The 19,754-nt window shown below is 40.3% G+C and overlaps 1 protein-coding gene across 12 annotated transcripts in view; it reads right to left on the minus strand.

Annotated features, from left to right (window-relative positions):
- PTPRT (protein tyrosine phosphatase receptor type T) overlaps positions 1 to 19,754 on the minus strand; it is a 1,054,416-nt gene that overhangs the window by 239,836 nt on the left and 794,826 nt on the right. For all 12 annotated transcript variants that reach the window (XM_059407029.1, XM_059407023.1, XM_059407028.1 and 9 more), the window contains exon 12: positions 14,432 to 14,705. In XM_059407029.1, coding sequence (XP_059263012.1) covers positions 14,432 to 14,705 — 274 coding nt within the window. The remainder of the gene's footprint in view (positions 1 to 14,431; positions 14,706 to 19,754) is intronic.

The raw sequence follows: 19,754 nt of genomic DNA on the forward strand, positions 1-19,754 counted from the left end.
CAGAGATCACAAATAGGCAGAGAGGCAGGCAGAGAGAGAGAGAGAGGAAGAAGGAAGCAGGCTCCCCGCTGAGCAGAGAGCCTGATGTGGGGCTCGATCCCAGGACCCTGGGATCATGACCTGAGCCGAAGGCAGAGGCTTTAACCCAATGAGCCACCCAGGCACCCCTCTGCCAAATATTTAAAAAAGAATTAATTCATATTCTCCTGAAACTGTTCCAAAAAAATAGAAACAGAAGGAAAACTTCTATACCCATTTTATAAAGTCAGCATTACCTTGATCTCAAAGCCAGACAAAGACCCCATCAAAAAGGAGAATTACAGACCAATACCCCTGATGAACGTGAATGCAAAATTTCTCACCAAAATACTAGTCAATTGGATCCAACAGTACATTTAAAAGGATTATTCACCATGACTAAGTGGGATTTATTCCTGGGCTGCAAGGTTGGTTCAACATCCACAAATCAATCAATGGGATACTCTACATTAATAAAAGAAAGAACAAGAACCAAATGATACTCTCAATATATTCCGAAAAAGCATTGGACCAATGAAACATCCTTTCTTGATCAAAACTATTCACAGTATAGGGATACAGGGTCCATACCTCAATATCATAAAAGCCATCTATGAAAAACCCATAGTGACTATCATTCTTGATGGGGAGCTTTTCCACTAAGGTCAGGAACACAGCAGGGCTGTTCAATATCACCACTGCTATTCAGCATAGTACTAGAAGTCCTAGCTTCAGCAATCAGACAACAAAAAGAAAAGGCATCTGAATAAGCAAAGAAGAAGTCAAACTCTCACACATTGCAGATGATATGATACTTTATGTGAAAACCCAAAAGACTCCACTCCAAAACTTCTAGAGCTCATGCAGGAATTTAGTAAAGTGTTAGGATATAAATATAAATGCACAGAAATCAGTTGCATTTCTATACACCAACAGGAAGACAGAAGAAAGAGAAATTAAGGAGTCCATCCCATTTATAATGCCACCTATGAGACACCTAGGAATAAACCTAAGCAAAGAGGCAAAGAATCTGTGCTCAGAAAACTGTAAAGCACTCATGAAAGAAATTGAGGAAGACACAAAGAAATGGAAAAATGTTCCATACTCACAGAACAAATATTGGAAGAACAAATATTGCAAATATGTCTATGATACCTAGAGCAATCTACACATTTAATGCAATTCCTATAAAAATACCATCTACTTTTTTCAAAGAAATAGAACAAATAATCCTAATATTTATATGGAACCAGAAAAGACCCTGAATAGCCAGAGGAATGTTGAAAAAGAAAGCCAAAGTTGGCAGCATCATGATTTCAGATTTCAAGCTCTATTACAAAGCTGTAATAATCAAGACAGTATGGTACTGGCACAAAAACAGACACATAGATCAATGGAACAGAAGAGAGAGCCCAGAAATGGACCCTCAACTCTATGGTCAACTAATCTTTGACAAAGGAGGAATGAAGGTCCAATGGAAAAAAGACAATCTCTTCAACAAATGGTGTTGGAAAAATTGGACAGCCACATACAGAAGAATGAAACTGGAACATTTCCTTACACCACACATGAAAATAGACTCCAAATGGATGAAAGAACTCAATGTGAGACAAGAATCCGTCAAAACCCTTGAGGAGAACACAGGCACCAACCTCTTCCATCTCAGCTGTGGCAACTTCTTCCTAGAAACATTGCAAAAGGCAAGGGAAGCAATGGCAAAAATGAGCCATTGGGACTTCATGAAGATCAAAAGCTTTTGCAGAGCAAAGGAAAGAGTCAACAAAACCAAAAGATAACTGATAGAATGGGAGAAGATATTTGCAAATACATATCAGATAAAGGGCTAGTATCCAAAATCTATAAAGAACTTATCAAACTCAACACCCAAAGAACAAATAATCCAATCAAGAAATGGGCAGAAGACATGAACAGACATTTCTGCAAAGAAGACATCAAAATGGACAACAGACACAAGAAAAAGTGCTCAATATCACTCAGCATCAGGGTAATACAAGTCAAAACCACAGCGAGATACCACTTCACACCAGTCAGAATGGCCAAATTAACAAGTCAGGAAATGACAGATGTTGGGAAGGATGCAGAGAAAAGGTAGTCCTCCTACAATGTTGGTGGGGATGCAAGCTGGTGCAGTCACTCTGGAAAACAGTATGGAGGGTCCTCAAAAAGTTGAAAATAGAGCTACCCCATGACCCAGCAACTGCACAACTGGGTATTTACCCTAAAGATACAAATGTAGTGATCAGAAGGGACATGTTCACCTGAATGTTTATAGCAGCAATGTCCACAATAGCCAAACTATGGAAAGAACCTAGATGTACATCAACAGATGAGTGTCTAAAGAAGATGTGATATCTATATATCTATATCTATTTATCTATCATCTATGTATCTATCATCTATCTATATACATACATACAAACATACATACACATACTTACGGGAGTACTATGCAGCCATCAGAAATACCCAAAATCTTGCCATTTGCAACAATGTGGATGAAACTAGTGGGTATTATGCTAAGCAAAATAAGTCAATTGGAGAAAGACAATTATCATATGCTCTCTCTGATATGCAGAATTTGAGAGTCAGGGTTGGAAGTCGTTGTGGGGAAGGGAGGGAAAGAGTGAAATAAGACAGGTCCAGGAAGGGAAACAAACCATAAGAGACTCTTAATCTCAGGAAACAAACTGAGGGTTGCTGGAGGGTGGGGAAGGGGATATTGGGTGGCCAGGTTATGGACATTGGGGAGGGTATGTGCTATGGTGAGAGCTGTGAATTGTGTAAGACTGATGATTCACAGACCTGCACCCTTGAAGCAAATAATACATTATATGTTAATTAAAAAATTCCAGTTTAATACTGTATCACAACATTGATGGATAATGGACCAATGAATTTCTGGAACAGAGATATGATATTGACCAGTATCTCCTCAGGGTTCCTTCTATCAGGATGTATATGATAAATTTCCCTTCTAGTGTCTCCCATGAAAAGTAAGTATGCTTCTTTCTGTCTACTAAGAGAAGCTTTGCAAACCTCTCATACACTCCTTTTTGCCTTTGCTCCCAAGAAACTCAAGAGGTATAGATAATGTTCTCATTAGCCACCTATATTAGGTCTCTGGTATAATGATGACCTTTATGCCACTAAGATTCTTGAACTAACTTAAAATTTTAACTAAATATGTATACATATTCATGCACACACCCCCACATATATATACATATATACACACATGATTATATACACATGCCAAAATATTTATGTGTATTATGTATATATACACATGTTGAATTTTCACATGCACACACAGACACACACACACTCATGTTAGCAATATCTTCATTCAAAAGGTACTTAGGAATGCTCACAAAGTTACCATACCTATTGCTTATTCCTCACAAAGACCCCAGTGAGCTTGGGAGGGCACACCTCATCCCCATATTACAGATGGGGAAACTGAAGGGTAGCAGACCAGTATTCAGTTTAGGTAGCTAAAAAACAGCAGAGTCAGTTTTTAAACCAATGGATCCAATATCCAAATTCAGAGGTATCCCAAATTATTCACCATTTGGGGGCCAATTGAGCCAAACTTCATGGGGACCCTTGTCTTCCGAAGGGGCCTGATGGAAGCAGAAACCCCTGCTTTATGGAAACTTAGGCTGCTACTTCCATGAACTTCTTTAGGACTCAGGGCTGGAGCCTTCATTGATGCCTCAAGACCCAGGCTGACAAGATTATCAGCTGTCAACATTTGGGTAACCTTCATTTCCTTTTCCAAATGAGTCTAAAGTATATTTGCATCAAAAAGGAAAATGTTCTTGGTCCCTTAGGTCTCATACTGTGATAATAAAATCTGTAGGAAATATAAGTGAGTGGAAAAATAAATTAGCAACCTGGGAGAGCTCATTTTGGTATTTGTACAAGGTGACACTCAGGGAATTTCTCTGTTACTTGAAAAGAGAAGTTTGAGCCCATCGGCCTTCAGTAGAAGTTCAGAACTTTCTAGAGCAGGTGCTAAGGCTCATCTGGTGGAATAGAGCCCAGAGGTAGGTACGCCCAAGGGGCTGGTTGATACCCAGGATCCAAGGATTGGGAAGGAGGACCAGGTAGGCTGATGGAGCATGAAACCTAGGCTCTGATGAAAGAACAGAACTGAGAAGAGCGTTTACCAGGCCTAAATTCTCCAAAGTAGTTGTAGAAAGGTTTTGTTGATAACCCTGGATTCCAAATGTCCATTTCAATTCTCTGCTGTAACAGAGCTGATACAATCCAGACACAGGTTCCTAACATAGGACTATGGCAACAAGTCAAAAAAAAAAAAAAAAAAAAAAAAAGGTATGTGGAGGTCTTTGGTTCACAGTTTTCTATTACAATCTGTATCAGCAATTGATGGATGGGAGAGGTCTGAAATTTTCTGAGGCCTCTCAACCACACTGCATGGCAGACTTGGAAGAATGACTGCCTTTCATAGTGGAATAGTGTCACAGGGAATATTAGACTTTCTTTACCCTGTATCCATGGAGATAAAGAGAGAAAGCTCTTACTAAAGCCCTTTCTTCAGTATGAATGAAGTAACTGAGATGCTATGAGATTATTGGGTGCTGATGGGATTTCAGGCCATCCATTTTACTGCTTCAAATGGAGTCACTTTGTTTGTGAGACCAGTCAGGAAGTAACACAGATGATAATACTTTCTTAGTGTCTGGGATGCAGTAGATACTCAAGAATAGAAAGTTTTCAGGATCCATGATAGGGACTGCATAGGAGCTGAAAGAGTGAGTGTGGGTATTGTGGGAATTGGAAGGGTGGAAGGGAAAGCTTCATAATTGTGCATAATGTGGAAGTGTGGTGGTCATTAGGAGTGGTCTCAAATATCCCAGTTCACATCCTAGGCACATGGTTGGAAGGCATTGCCTCATTCTTTTTGAAGTTTAGCATGGCTACATGAATAGCTTTGGCCAATGGAATGTGAAAGTGCTATGGGTGATTTTGTGTAGAATTTGAGAACTAGTGTTTTATTTGCCATATTACTTTCTCTGCCTTGGTGATAGTGGAAACATATGTCAAGATGGGCCTTCCATTAGCCTAGGCCTCCAAGTAACTATGATAAACAGAACCCTTCTGCCGACTCATTTTGGATATGCAGAAGGAGTGAAAAAAAATTTTTTTTTCTGATAATACACTGAGATTTCATGGTTGTTTGCTACTATAGCATAAATTAGTTTGTCCTATGTCATATAGGAGTTTTCTTGTAAATTCCCTGACAGAACATCTAAGATCCAAGTCTTGAGATACCCTGTGTGATCTTCACTTTTTGAGCTTGGAACTCCCACATCTTCTCATTCCATGGTTTACCTGACCTTTTCCCACATGACATATGAGCAGTCACTAAAGTAGAAACAGAATCAGGAAATGGGATTGGGAGAAGTAAGATTACTCTCCAAAGACAAAATCAATTATGTCACAAGATTCAACAAGAAGAGAGGTCAGGCTTGGAACCATATGTGAAACATTAAACTAAGAAAAAGATAGCCTGAAATGGGGTTAGGAAGCAGTTAAGTCATGGGCAAGTCAAGGCAGTCAGCAACTGCCATTTAGACATGGTTCCTGAAGTCAGATAAGGATGCTCCAACTTTCCCTTCCTTCAGGAGAGGAGCTGCAGGAAATCAGCAAAAGGGAAAAGAACAAATATTACAACTGTGACAGATGACTTATATGTATTGTCTCATTTACTATTCCCAAATTTGGGGGAGGTAGGTCATTAATCACATCATACATCTTGGGATGTTAAGTAACAGCTCACGTTCACATCACTGGAACTGGCCATAATTCAAAGCCAAATCTGTCTGATGCCTACCTCTCAAATCTCTCCATCCCACCATGCCACAGAGAATCAATCCATGTACAAATGTTCTTTTAATAGTGCTTGGACATAACTAAATATAGCTTCCAATATATTCAGAGACACAGAATTCTCTCTAACCCAGCTCTACCTAGATACCCCTAACTGTTATAATGTGATTACATTGCAAACATGAGGACCCATTCAAAATAGCATCTGGCTTCCGACTGCTCTCAAGAGGCAATTGAGTTCAGGAGCTGGAAGAGAAAGCAAGAGAACAAGAACAATCACCCTTCTACTTCCCACTTCTCTTATTTAGATCACCATTTGGCAAAAGCATCATTCAGGTTAAATGTGCCCCTACATGATGAAAAAGATATGGCAAGGAAAGAGTTTTCCCTGCTGCATAAACAGAATATGCACAACAGCCCTGCCCAAGAAAAGGTGGCTTCTGGTGGGTATTTGCATGAATTTGCCACACTTGTTTTGCATCCAACCGTTAATTATGGTCCTTTCAACTTCACAATCATGGCTAATGGTGGTGGGGATGTAGAGAACAGTAGATTCAGCAGACCTCATTCTGGGAAGAGTGGGGGGAAAAAACAATGCAAAACTGCACCCACCTGCTGTTTACAATTGAGACAGCTACTCTGGGTACCATTTGGAAGATCTGGAGGAAATCAAGGCTGCCCAGGAGCCTGGAGCTTGGGAAATGAGACAGCTGGGGAAAAGTCTTACTATTATGATGGAAGGCAGGTCTTTTAGGGCTCATCTGTCTATGGTGAAAATAGCTCAGAACCACATCTCATGCTACACTGGATAGAAATTCAGACTGTGCTGACACTTATTTGGTGCCTTTCAGAATTTGAGATTTTTCCCCATTTAATCCTCAAAGTGATTGTGTAAAGTGTATATTACCATTTTGATTTCATAAGTGAGGAAACCGATTCACAGAACACAAGAAACAGTTCATAATCTCATTCATTCATTCATCCAACAATAATCAGGTATCTACTATGAGTTATATATTGTACTCAATATGGAGAATATGGCAGCAAACAAAAAAGAGCTGCTACCTCCTAGAGCTCTCAGCCTAAGGAGGGAGGCATGTACTATATAAAAACCAGTGAAATTAAAATATGCTTAATGTTATAAAGAAAACACATGTTAATGTATGAGTAGTGGCATGGACAGCTCTTAGATAATATGACTGGAAAGTTCCTAGAGGGTGTGACATTGAAGATGGGGCCTGAAAAATGAGAAGGCGCTAGTTCTGCAAAGAATGAAGAAAATAGACACTCAGGTAGAATTACAGCTTGCATAAGCACCCCAAAGAGAGAAAAATACCTTGGAATGTTTCAGAAATAATATTTTAGAAAATAGTAAAGAGAGGCAGAGTAGTGAAAATGTAGCAGGTGTGGTCTAACTATATCTGTAGCACAAGGCAGGTTCTGGGTACCCCTTTTTAAGGAGGGCTTTGGGAAAATGGAGTATGTCTATGAGAGTATAGAATAAATAGGATTAAGGACTTACAGAAAATCATGTCATGTGAGAAACAGAAGCAACTGCATATTAGAATATCAGAAAAAAATATACAGTGGAAAAAAGACAGTCTCTTCAATAAATGGTGCTGGGAAAACTGGGCAGCTATATGTAGAAGAATGAAACTCGACCATTCTCTTACACTGTACACAAAGATAAACTCAAAATGAATAAAAGACCTCAATGTGAGACAGGAATCCATCAGAATCCTAGAGGAAAACATAGGCAGTAACCTCTTCAATATCAGCCACAGCAACTTCTTTCAAGATATGTCTCCAAAGGCAAAGGAAACAAAAGCCAAAATAAACTTCTGGGACTTCATCAAAATCAAAAGCTTCTGCACAGCAAAGGAAACAGTCAACAAAACAAAGAGGCAACCCACGGAATGGGAGAAGATATTTGCAAATGACAGTACAGACAAAAGGTTGATATCCAGAATCTATAAAGAACTCCTCAAACTCAACACACACAAAACAGATAACCATATCAAAAAATGGGCAGAAGATATGAACAGACACTTCTCAAATGAAGACATACAAATGGCTATCAGACACATGAAAAAATGTTCATCATCACTAGCCATCAGGGAAATTCAAATTAAAACCACAATGAGATATCACCTTACACCAGTTAGAATGGCCAAAATTAGCAAGACAGGAAACAACATGTGTTGGAGAGCATGGGGAGAAAGGGGAACCCTCTTCCACTGTTGGTGGGAATGCAAGTTGGTGCAGCCTCTTTGGAGAACAGTGTGGAGATTCCTCAAGAAATTAAAAAATAGAACTTCCCTATGACCCTGCCATTGCACTACTGGGTATTTACCCCAAAGATACAGACATAGTGAAAAGAAGGGCCATCTGTACCCCAATGTTTATAGCAGCAATGGCCACGGTTGACAAACTGTGGAAAGAGCCAAGATGCCCTTCAACGGACAAATGGATAAGGAAGATGTGGTCCATATACACTATGGAGTATTATGCCTCCATCAGAAAGGATGAATACCCAACTTTTGTAGCAACATGGACGGGACTGGAAGAGATTATGCTGAGTGAAATAAGTCAAGCAGAGAAAGTCAATTATCATATGGTTTCACTTATTTGTGGAGCATAACAAATAGCATGGTGGACATGGGGAGTTAGGAGAAGGGAGTTGGGGGAAATTGGAAGGGGAGGTGAACCATGAGAGACTATGGTCTCTGAAAAACAATCTGAGGGGTTTTAAGTGGTGGGGGGGTGGTAGGTTGGAGGAACCAGGTGGTGGGTATTAGAGAGCGCACGGATTGCATGGGGCACTGGGTGTGGTACAAAACAATGAATACTGTTATGCTGAAAATAAAAAAAAAATAAATTAAAAAAATATCAATAGAAACAACCTGGATGGCTAACATGGTAGTTGGTACTGTCATATTTTCTCCAATAGGCTGACATGGGAAAGAAATATTTGATTTGTTCAAATCAATACAAGTGCCCAAGAGTAGTGAGTTAAGGAGACCAAATTTGGCTTTACAGAAACAAGAAAGTTCTAATAAAGGAGTCAGCTCTTTCCCTCCAGAGAATTGCAGTGGTCATGCTGAGGCTCTATAATGCCCTGCCAAGAATGCTTTATTTGAGATTTCTTTGTTGGCTTCTCCTCTACATTAGATGACACTGCAAAATCATCCAATTCTAAAATGCTATAATAGATCTATAATACAGCTATGTCCAAAGCAATGGTTATAATATAGCTGATTCACAATAAGACTGGCACTGAGGATTCAGCACCAAGGACAGAGCACTGACAGTCAGTGCTACCCTTGTTTTCTTTCTGTAAGAAAACAGTGTATAGTTTTCTCAAAAAGTTGGAAATGAGAGACTGGACTCTGAGGAGCTAACTGAGGGTTTTGGAGGGGAGTAGGAGGTTGGGTGAGCCTGGTGGTGGGTATTGTGGAGGGCACGTATTGCATGGAGCACTGGGTGTGGTGCATACACAATGAATTCTGGAACACTGAAAAGAAATTTAAAAAATAAATAAATTTTTTTTTTTAAAGTTGGAAATGGAGCTACCCTTATGAGCCAGCAATTGCACTACTGGGTATTTACCCAAAGATACAGATGTAGTGAAAAGAAGGGCCATATGCACCCCAGTGTTCATAGCAGCAATGTCCACAATAGCCACGATATGGAAAGAGCCAAGATGCTCTTCAGCAGATGAATGGATAAAAAAGATGTGTTCCATATATACAATGAAATATTACTCAGCCATCACAAAGGATGAATACCCAACTTCTGCATCAACATGGATGGGACTGGGGGAGATTATGGTATGTGAAATAAGTCAAACAGAGAAAGACAATTATCATACAGTTTCCTTATTTGTGAAGCATAAGAAATAATAGCATGGGGGACATTAGGAGAAGGAAGGAAAAAAATGAAGGAGGGGAAATCAGAGGGGGAGATGAACCATGAGAGTCCAGGGAGTCCAAGAAACAAACTGAGGGTTTTAGAGGGGAAAGAGTTGAGGGGACAGGTTAGTCCAGTGATGGGTATTAAGGAGGGCATGGATTGCATGGAGCACTGGGTATTATATGCAAACAATGAATCATGGAACACGACATCAAAAATTAATGATGTACTGTATAGTGTCTAACATAATTTTAAAAAAGGAAGAAAGAGTCAATGGATAAGTGTGATTTTAATAATCTGATAAAAATTCCCAATAAAAGTGCCTGTCAACAACTCACACTTCATGGATTCTGAGCACCATGGCTCATGATGCATATCATACTTGGTCTCTCCATAGTGTTTATAGGGTTGGAATATAATACTCCACATTTATATAGATTACTCTAGAGTTTACATAATGTCCTTATCCTCATCCTATTAATAGTCAACATAGATTTTACATCAACAGTTAATGAGTGAAATCACATTCATAAATCTAAGGACTAATTATTTGATACATTATTTTACTTATTTATTTTTAACAGCTCCACTAGTAGAATGTAAACAGTATGAAGGCAGGGGTTTTTGTCTGTTTGGCCTACTGTTTTATTCTGGGCACTCAGGAGAAATGCCCTTTTTTGACATATAGTATATGCTTCCTATATATTTACTTAATATATTTAATTCTTTTTTAGCAGCTTACTTAAAGTCAAAGATACTAGGATTTTTTTATGTAGGTAGTCTGATTGTAAAGTCTGGATATTTAGCCACTCTGCTAAACGAACTAATAAAGCAAAACAAGACAATCCTTAATATCCACAGAATAAAGGTTTCTGGACCCTAAAATTTTCTTACCCTAAAGAAAAAAAAAAAAAACCTTGCAGATTATGTTGGGAGCAATATAATTGATTGTATTGTAAATTATTCTACCTGGCCCACAAACACCCTGCAACAAATGGCCATTTTTACTTTACTTTGATTTGTTTTAATTTAATATGACTTTGCCCCATCCTTTGGTTTTAATCTTCTAGTGGTATAGAAATATCTTGACCCAGAGTATTTTTTCCTCTTTTACGAGGGGAACAAAGCACCACTTAAAAAAAAAAAAAAATCAAACCTAATGCTTTTGTCTTCTGGCTTGCTTTATAGTTGCTGATTTTCACATTTACTTATAGTTTCCTTTGCTTCTCCACCTTTTCTTTGTAGTCTGTTGTTTTCTAACTTTTTAAAGGATAGATTGGAAAGCTGCCTTTATGTTTAAAAAACTATATTTCTCAAAAATTCTCAGTGTCAAAAACAGAGTAGAAGTTATTTATTCCATCCTGCCTAATGTGGAGTAATTGGCAGATTTTTATTCATACTCCACTCGTCAATCCTCCAGCTCCTCCTCAGTTTTTGTTAACATAACAGCAAATTACAGACTCAGATTACAAAGTTAATTCTTAATATTATACATTTTCTCCTTAAGTAATTATTTTTATGTTAACCATCTCTTTTTATAACATATTTATAGCAATAATTTAGCATTAACACTGTGTTGAATTAGTTTCCATGTTCACTGCAGGTCTTTTCATTCCATATATCTTTGTTCTAGATTTCCTTATTTTGATTCATTGCTTGGTCAATTGCTCTTTGAATGATTTATTAGAAGCAGGGCATGTGGGAGCCCCTGGATACTGAGAATGTCTTTCTGATGTATTTGCACAAGAACAACAACTTGGCTGATAAAGAATTTGTGGGTTATAACATTTTCTCTTCAAAAATCCTCCAGGCTTAACTGCATTGTCTGCTGCCCTTTCCGAGATGGAGGAATCTGAGAAGGGCCAGGCAGAGATCTCTTAGACTGAGAATGGATTTTCTGCTCCTATGACCCTTTAGCTTAACTCTTTTTAGTAAAACTTAATACTGAATGCAGTAATTTGAAATACAGTGTGCAGCTTTTCCTTTGCCAGAAGAAAACAACATGCTGAGTGCCCAGCTCTCAAAAACATTTCCTCTCTGTTCCTGTGAGGCCAATGGCATATTCAAGATCCCTGTCATAAGCATGCACCCAATCCCCTTAATTTCCTTCCTGCAAATCTTAGTTCCAGAACAGGAGCACACATAGTGTGGGATCGAAGGCGTAAGTAATTCAAGGACCCTTGTTCATCTCAAAGCAATAGTAGAAGCTGCTTCCTAGATGAGGTAGCTTTGGGGTAGGATGACTTTTTTTTTCCCAAAGGCAAAACTCCGTGTCTTGAGGAGATAGTCCATTGTGTGATGTTTGGGAAGCAAAACTTCCCACAGTCCTCCTATGTCACCTGCTGTTCTACCAAGAGCCAACCATGCTTGTGTTCAGCAAATTCCTCCTTAGGTCCATATCTCAATTTCTTGGGGGTTCTGCAGACTTGGTCTCTCGCTGGTTTTTTTTTTTTTTTTAAAGAGTTTTGGTATCAATCTGACAGAGAGTGAATTGAGCGCAGCTGCTACTCTTCTTCACAGCATGCAAACCCAAAAGCACCTCTTGACATGTTGCCAAGAGCAGGGAAAGTCACACTTTCTTAGAGCTGTGCTCCACCAATAAACTGGCCAGTCTGGGATGCAGAGATCCAGGAACAAGATGGGCCCCCAGATGCTTTCTGCTCATCTTTATGTCTTCCTCCTCAATACATCAGAGTGTTTCGTGCAGAGGGAAGAGCAGATGGACAGATGGAAGGCAGTCTGGCGGCTTCTCTTTGTAGTTTTAAACTCTCTGTGAGGAACGTTGCTTGAGCAAGTAATAAATGCAGAACTGAAATACCAATGTGGAATTTAAATGGCTATGTGGACATTTAAAATGTTAATTAGTTCCTCAATCCAGGTTTCTCATAAGGTAATGACTTCCACTGACAGACTAAACTCTCCATCTTGGACACCAGAGCCTACAGAGGCTACATACTTCACCAGATCTTGCTTTTGTCTCAGCGTTTCCTTCTCCAGTGAGCTTCTCACTTCTCCAGAAATAATGTGAAACGTGGTACACACCAGATTCCCCTATGTTATGAAAGCTCTTGGAGGGCACCTACTTTATAACCTTAATACGAATTATACAGCTTAGCATATGGCATTGTTTGTTATATATTTGTTGAATGAAATACAGCAATCTGAGATAAGTCCGCAAAAGTATTCTAGATAGAAAATACTTGTGTCATAAGAGGAACTAAAGATACTGAACTTTCAGAAATAAGATCAGATGGTACGTTTGAACAGAGGTTATGTAGATGGTAAGAAAGATCTTATGGAACTAAAAGAATGCTGCCCAAGAAGGCAATTGCATTGGTTCTCCTGAGACCTAAGAGTCTGGACTAATGGCAATGCATAGAAGCTATAATAAGAGACATGCACAATAAACGCTATAATAAGAGCAGCACAATAAAAGGACTTCCTAGAACTATAGCCACCCCAGAGGTCAGTGAAGTTACCACGTAAAGGAGTAAGTTCTCTGTCACTGGAGTTATTCAGGAATATGCACTAATACCAGTTAAGTGGGATATTGTAAAGTTGATTGTTTTATGTGGGGGGGAGGGAAATAGATATATGGTGACCTTTTAGATCTTTTCCAGCTCTGTGCTTTTGTGATGTTATGACTGGCATCCCATGTTGACCAAAGAAATATTTGACATTAAAAAAGGTTACCTTGTCTTTGGAAGAAGAAAACATTTTCTAATGTGACTATTGGTAATAACAAGAGTTAACATTCACTGATTAATTACAACATGTTTAGTTCATTCATAAATAATAAATTGATAGGTATTATTCTGTAGGTGAGGAAATTGATCTTCAGGTAGGCATGTGATTTGCCCAGAGGTAATCTGAAAGACCTTTTTATCTTTTATTATTTTTATTTATTTATTTTTAGAGAGAGTATGTGCATGCATCTGTGGGTATGTGGTAGGGGAGGTTGGTAGGAGGGCCAGAGGGAGAGGCAGAGAAAGAATCCCACCCAGGCTCCTCACCCAGTATGGGGCTCAATTCCACAACCCTCAGGTCATGACCTGAGGTAAAGTCAAGAGTTGAATGCTCAACTGACTGAGTCAGCCAGGCACCGCAGACCTTTTAAACTTTGAATACTGAGGTCTGCAAATTTTTTCTGTAAAGGGTCATACAGTAAATATTTTAGGCTTTATGTGGCATAATGTCTTTGTCTCAACTACTCAACTTGAGACACCTGGGTGGCTCAGTTTGTTAGCCATCTGCCTTCGGCTTGGTCGTGATCCCAGGATTCTGGGATCAAGTCACACATGGGGCTTATCACTGAGTGGAGAGCCTGCTTCTCTCTCTGCCTGCCACTCCTCCGCTTGTGCTCTCCCTCTCTGATAAAAAATAAATAAATAAAATCTTTTAAAAAATAAACTACTCAACTATACTGTTATAGCATCAAAGCAACCTTAGACTATATAAATGAATAGGCATTGCTGTATTAAAAAAAGTTTACACACACACACACACACACACACACACACACACACACAGGCGTGGGGCTAGATTTGATCCCCATGCTAGTTTTCATTTGAGAAGAGGAAAATACACACAAGGCAAGAAACGACCTCCATGTGGCCATACTTACTCCATTTGCTTTGCTGAGTGCCTGGAAGTAGATGCTGTAGCTTTTCAGAGGGGAAAGAGGAGGGTTCCAGTATCCATTGTATGTCTTATTGTCACCCACTGTAAATGGCTGGGTGACAGGCAGGTTGGCGGGCTTCAATTCAGCGGCAAAGTAGTGTAGAGAATCAAGGCTGGAGGCATTCCTGTAGCTCACAGGTACCGAAAAGCACTCAATGATGTCAGCTGCCCTTCGTGACTTCTGAAGTCGCTCTTCCTTGACAACCAGCTGATAAACACTGGACAGGAAAGAGAGGAAGATGAGCAACTATCTGGAAGGACGGACTTGTTATTTATCACCACTTCTGTCTACAACTAAACCTCCCTCCTAAGACTTAGAATGAATAAACCCGCTGCTTTGTAGAAACCCATCTCCATTTAGATGTCCCAAGGCCAGCTCACACTGGATATATCCAAAACGCAAACATGGTCCCAAGCCCAACAAATCTGCCTCCTCCTTCTACATTTTTTCTTTAGAAAAGGGTAGCATTGCCCATCAAGTGATGAGATCTCAAGTCTGGGGCTCATCCTCAATTTCTACATCTTTGGATATCACTCTGCACTTATCATCAAAAAGCCCTGTTGACATCGGCAATCTGTACCTGTCCTTCCTTTCTTTCCCTTCACTGAAAATGCTGAGGTTGGGTTCTTCCCTACCTCTTACCTGGATTCAACTTGTCTCTTTGCCTCTAACTTATTTATCAACTACCCAACTCATGGACCTTCTTGAATATAACACTGTCCCTCTTCAAGCACTCTCATAAGCTTTCCATTATCTGAATGATATAATCTAAACTCCTCATCCTGGCACTGGAGACACTTGTGCCTGGTTTCCTGTCTTTTGGAAACTCTTGGGCTAGTCCCTGATCCTAAGCTCCAGACCCTCTGCTATTGCACAAACATCCTGTGGATTTCACCCCATGCCATCATCAGTTCATGCTTCCTCCTGGCACCTGTAGTGCCCTCCACTTCTGCTGGTGGAAGCCTTTCCCTAAAGGCTGAGTCTATCTTTCATCTTCTCAATGAACTCCATCTAGACCCTCCCAATCTGAATGAGTCTTCCTCCTTAGTTCCCCTACAGTTCATTAATGGGTATCTTCTTAGGATTACAGTAATATGTACATGGAACTACCATTCCTCTGGCTAGGCTGTGACCTCTTGGACAGTGGGAGTTCTGGTTTAGTTATCTCTGCATCACCCCCTCCACCATATACTGTTGAGCAGGCTGCCTGATACCCATACAGTGATCAGTGAATATTTGTTCAAATGAAACAAACTAAGTTGAAAGCAGGCATGAAACCAAATATGACTGGATACAGAATCCCTAATTAAGATAAACAGTAAATACTCTGAATTCCTGTCTAGTGATCTTGTGCCGTTCCTTTCAACTTAGAAGTAAGTAAGGAGTGCTCACTTTGGCAGCACATATACTAAAATTGGAAGTAAGTAAGGAGGTGCTAGTGTGTGAAGAGATGACCAAGGCTTTATTCAACACCAGCTATATGCCAAATGTGTATACTTTTTTAATAAAAGTTATCCTAATGTTTGTGCATTTGGATAGCATTTTACTACCTCCCTGAATGTATACAATTTGTACTTCTCTTGACAAGTGCTTTTTTTTTCCTTGCTAAAAACAACAAACATTTTTGTTTTGCAGGATATAAGTCCAAGATCACAGTGTCAACAGGGATGTTTCCAAGAAGTGCTTTAAAAAAAAAAAAAGATTTTATTTATTTATTTGAGAGAGAAGAAGAAGAAGAAGAAGAAGAAGAAGGAGGAGGAGGAGGAGGAGGAGGAGGAGGCGGAGGAGGAGAGGAGGAGGAGGAGGAGGAGGAGGAGAAGGAGAAGAAGAGAAGAAGAAGAAGAATTAGAAGAAGAAGAAGATGACGACAGCTATCCACTGAGCAGAGAGCCTGATGCAGGGCTCAATCTCAGGACCCTGAGATCATGACCAGAGCCAAAAACAGATGCTTAACCGATCGAACCATTCAGGCGCCCTGAATGAATGTTCCTCTTTTAGAAGAATTTCATTGCATAGATCTCTGGGACTCATGCCCTAAGATCAATTTCCCAAAGAGTGCCCCCAGGAAACTTGTGAATTAATGAGGTGATTGCAGCAGTGGCCCCAAACCAATCATTTAAAGATGCCATAGTGAGATAGCACATAGTTTATGAAGATGGAATATGGTAAGGGCTACCATCTTTCGATCAGGCTGTCCATCTAGAGCTATTTGGTTAAGAAGCACAACTTGGGCAAAGACAGAGGCACAGGACCATTTGAATTGAAAATAAAAGGATACGGAGGGACTGACCCAAGGAAACATGCCACACCCAACATGGCAAGTCTTCCCCTGAATCTCCTTAAGCATGGGGATCATCAGTAATGCAAATGAAAAAGAAACAGACATACGAATGTCTGCCACACTTAGAATGTGGTATCTGAGTTGAGGTGAGCAATGGCTCAACAAGCATATGTACTGTTTGATGGGCACATCTGAATGAGAGCTCAGTGGCCCAGAAGGCATGTGAGTTGCATGTGAGTGAATGTAGCTCATATTTCTGGGAATGCAGACTACATCTTAGTGTGAGCAATGTCCAAATGAGCATCTATAGGACTTGGGTGTCTAAAAACTGAGCAAACATATATACTCTTGGAACGAGTGGGTGTGATATCCAGGTGACTGTCACCTAGGTGTGTATGACATCAGAGTCTGTTTGTGTGTGTGTGACATCAACTATATATGTTCATAAAACTGAAGTCAATAAACACCTAAATCAAATTAGGGCTTCGATGCCTATTCCCTCCTCCTTAACCCTGGAGTCCTTCTCAATGACACAATCAGTTTGTTTTTCAGGACAGCTAAGCTCAAAACAATCTCTGAAAAACATCACAAAGACCCAAGAACCAAGCCTAGAGGTCACAAGCTGAGAGTGGAGAGGTGTCTATAACAGTTTTTGGACCCCCCAATGGTTTACATGTAATAGCAGTCTTCAGTAAAACTTTGAATCTGGCTAGAGTGTTAAGGACTGCTTGTCGAGGGCTTATGATTCATGGAACTCTAACCTATGAGGGAATGAGTAAAAGGCAATGAAGAGTGAAGGAGCAACAGTCTCTTGGGTCCACCTGTGGGAGCTTGTAATAGCACCTACAAGATGGAACTGGGCTCTCCAGCCTATCTAGCCCTCATATCCTCCTGACCAGGTTGGGAAGCATGAACAGCCTCATCCCTAAGAACAGGGGTTGCAAAGATCTGTGAGTCTTTCCCTTGAGGCCCAGTCTATCCCTAACTACTCTTGGGTTAACCCCATCCACGTGAGAAGACCTCTGTTTCCATTTCTTTCTTTCTTTTTTTAAATTATGTTCAGTTAGCCAGAATATAGTACATCATAAGTTTCTGATGTAGTGCTCAGTGACTCATTAGTTGCATATAATGCCCAGCGTTCATCACAACACATGCCCTCCTTAACACCCATCTTCTGGTTACTCCATCCCCATATCCTCCTCCCTCTGTAACCCTACGTTTGTTTCCTGGAGTCCAGAGTCTCTCATGGCTTGTCCCCCTCCTGACTTCTTCCCATTTAGTTCCCCCCCCTTTCCCTATGGTCCTCTGCTCTATTCCTTATGTTCCACATATGAGTGAAACCATATGATAATTTTCTTTTTCTCCTTAACTTATTTCACTTAGCATAGTTCCCTCCAGCTCCATCCATGTTGATGCAAATGGTGGGTACTCATCTTTTCTAATGGCTGAGTAATATTCCATTGTATATATAGACCACATCATCTTTATCTATTCATCTGTTGAAGGGCATCTTGGTTCCTTCCACAGTTTGACTATGGTGGACATTGCTGCTATGAACATTGGGGTGCATATGCCCCCTTTTTTCTTCACTACATCTGTATCTTTGCAGTAAATGTTTTCATTTCTAAGCCCAAAACTCTCATGCCACTCCTGACTCCTTCTGTCACCCTTGCCCTCTAAATTGAGAACCCAAACCCTTGGGAGCTTCACTGGGGCTGAATCTCATTCCTGGAATCGCTTTCTGTTGTCTTTGGCCCTACAATGATGGAATGGATCAAGAAGAGTCACAAGACTGGCCTGAGCACTGCCCAGGACTGGCATGATATTCCACAAAAGGCTAGAGATGGAGGCAGAACATGTTTCCAGGGGCCAGCCTGTGATCCTGTCACCAATCTATTGACGACTCAACTGCCAATTCAACCACACTCAGTAGCCAGATTACAGAAGATGCGGAGGCCGACAGCAGAGTGTCCCAGGTTTGTCAAATTACAGCAAAAGTAGAAAGCCAGACTTCTCATTTACAGTCCAATATCCTTTATTTCTCTGCCTGCCTTCTTTTACTAGAAGCCGACAAAATGTACAAAGGGCCTTCTGAGTATTTTTTACTTAGCGGCTTGAACTACTTAAATCTTTCCTACCCAGCTCCTTCTGAAATCACAAAGCCTAGCAAAGGCTATATTTGAGGAGGGGGGTGTTAAACTGTGCTGTCAACCGACAGTTCACATACAGTTGGGATGAATGTGCCAAAGTATAGCCAGCAACATGCTCAGGCCCATTGTGCCTGCAGCTTGTCCATTCAGAGGCAAATCTGCAACCGCAGCCAGAAAACTATATACCATTTGGTCATTAAAATCTTTCTGGCAGCAAATCCAGCCTCTCTCCAAGATCAGGAAACTCTGATGAAGTAGGAGGAAGGAAGAGATGGCACGTGCAAATTATGCAACTGTCCTTCCCCACTTCAGGCAGTGGGGGCAGGGGTGGGTGGGGCGGGGACAAGATAGTTTCTTTTTGTTTTGTCTCTTTATTCTGATCATCATTCTCTTGGAAATATACCTACCTAAGCTCTTCTCAGCATGCTGATGATGATAAAATCTACCTAAATGAGAAGAACTCTCCAAAAGTCCTATCTCAAGTGCAAAAGAAGTCATTACAATAAACTATTCAGGAGCCTTTGTGGAGAGAAAGGATTTTTTTTTCTTTTTTAGTACAAAAATCCTGATAGTATAAGAGGATCTTAAGATGCTTACCTCACAACATACAACATTTATGCACCCATTTCCCCCTCCTGGAACACCCCCTCTATCTCTCCCAATGAGAAGACTGACATTTGTGACCATATTTTCTGTATAAGTTCTCCTGAGAGTCTCTTCTTACAGGACCCTGAAAGCAGCTATACTCCAACAGGAAAGGCAGAGGGGAGTGCGTGCCTTCTTTCTTCTCCCTGGCTTTTGCTTCCTCACTGCAGCTCACCTTCAAGGTCCACTG

This window comes from Mustela nigripes, chromosome 7, assembly GCF_022355385.1.
Source record: "Mustela nigripes isolate SB6536 chromosome 7, MUSNIG.SB6536, whole genome shotgun sequence".
Taxonomy (NCBI): domain Eukaryota; kingdom Metazoa; phylum Chordata; class Mammalia; order Carnivora; family Mustelidae; genus Mustela; species Mustela nigripes.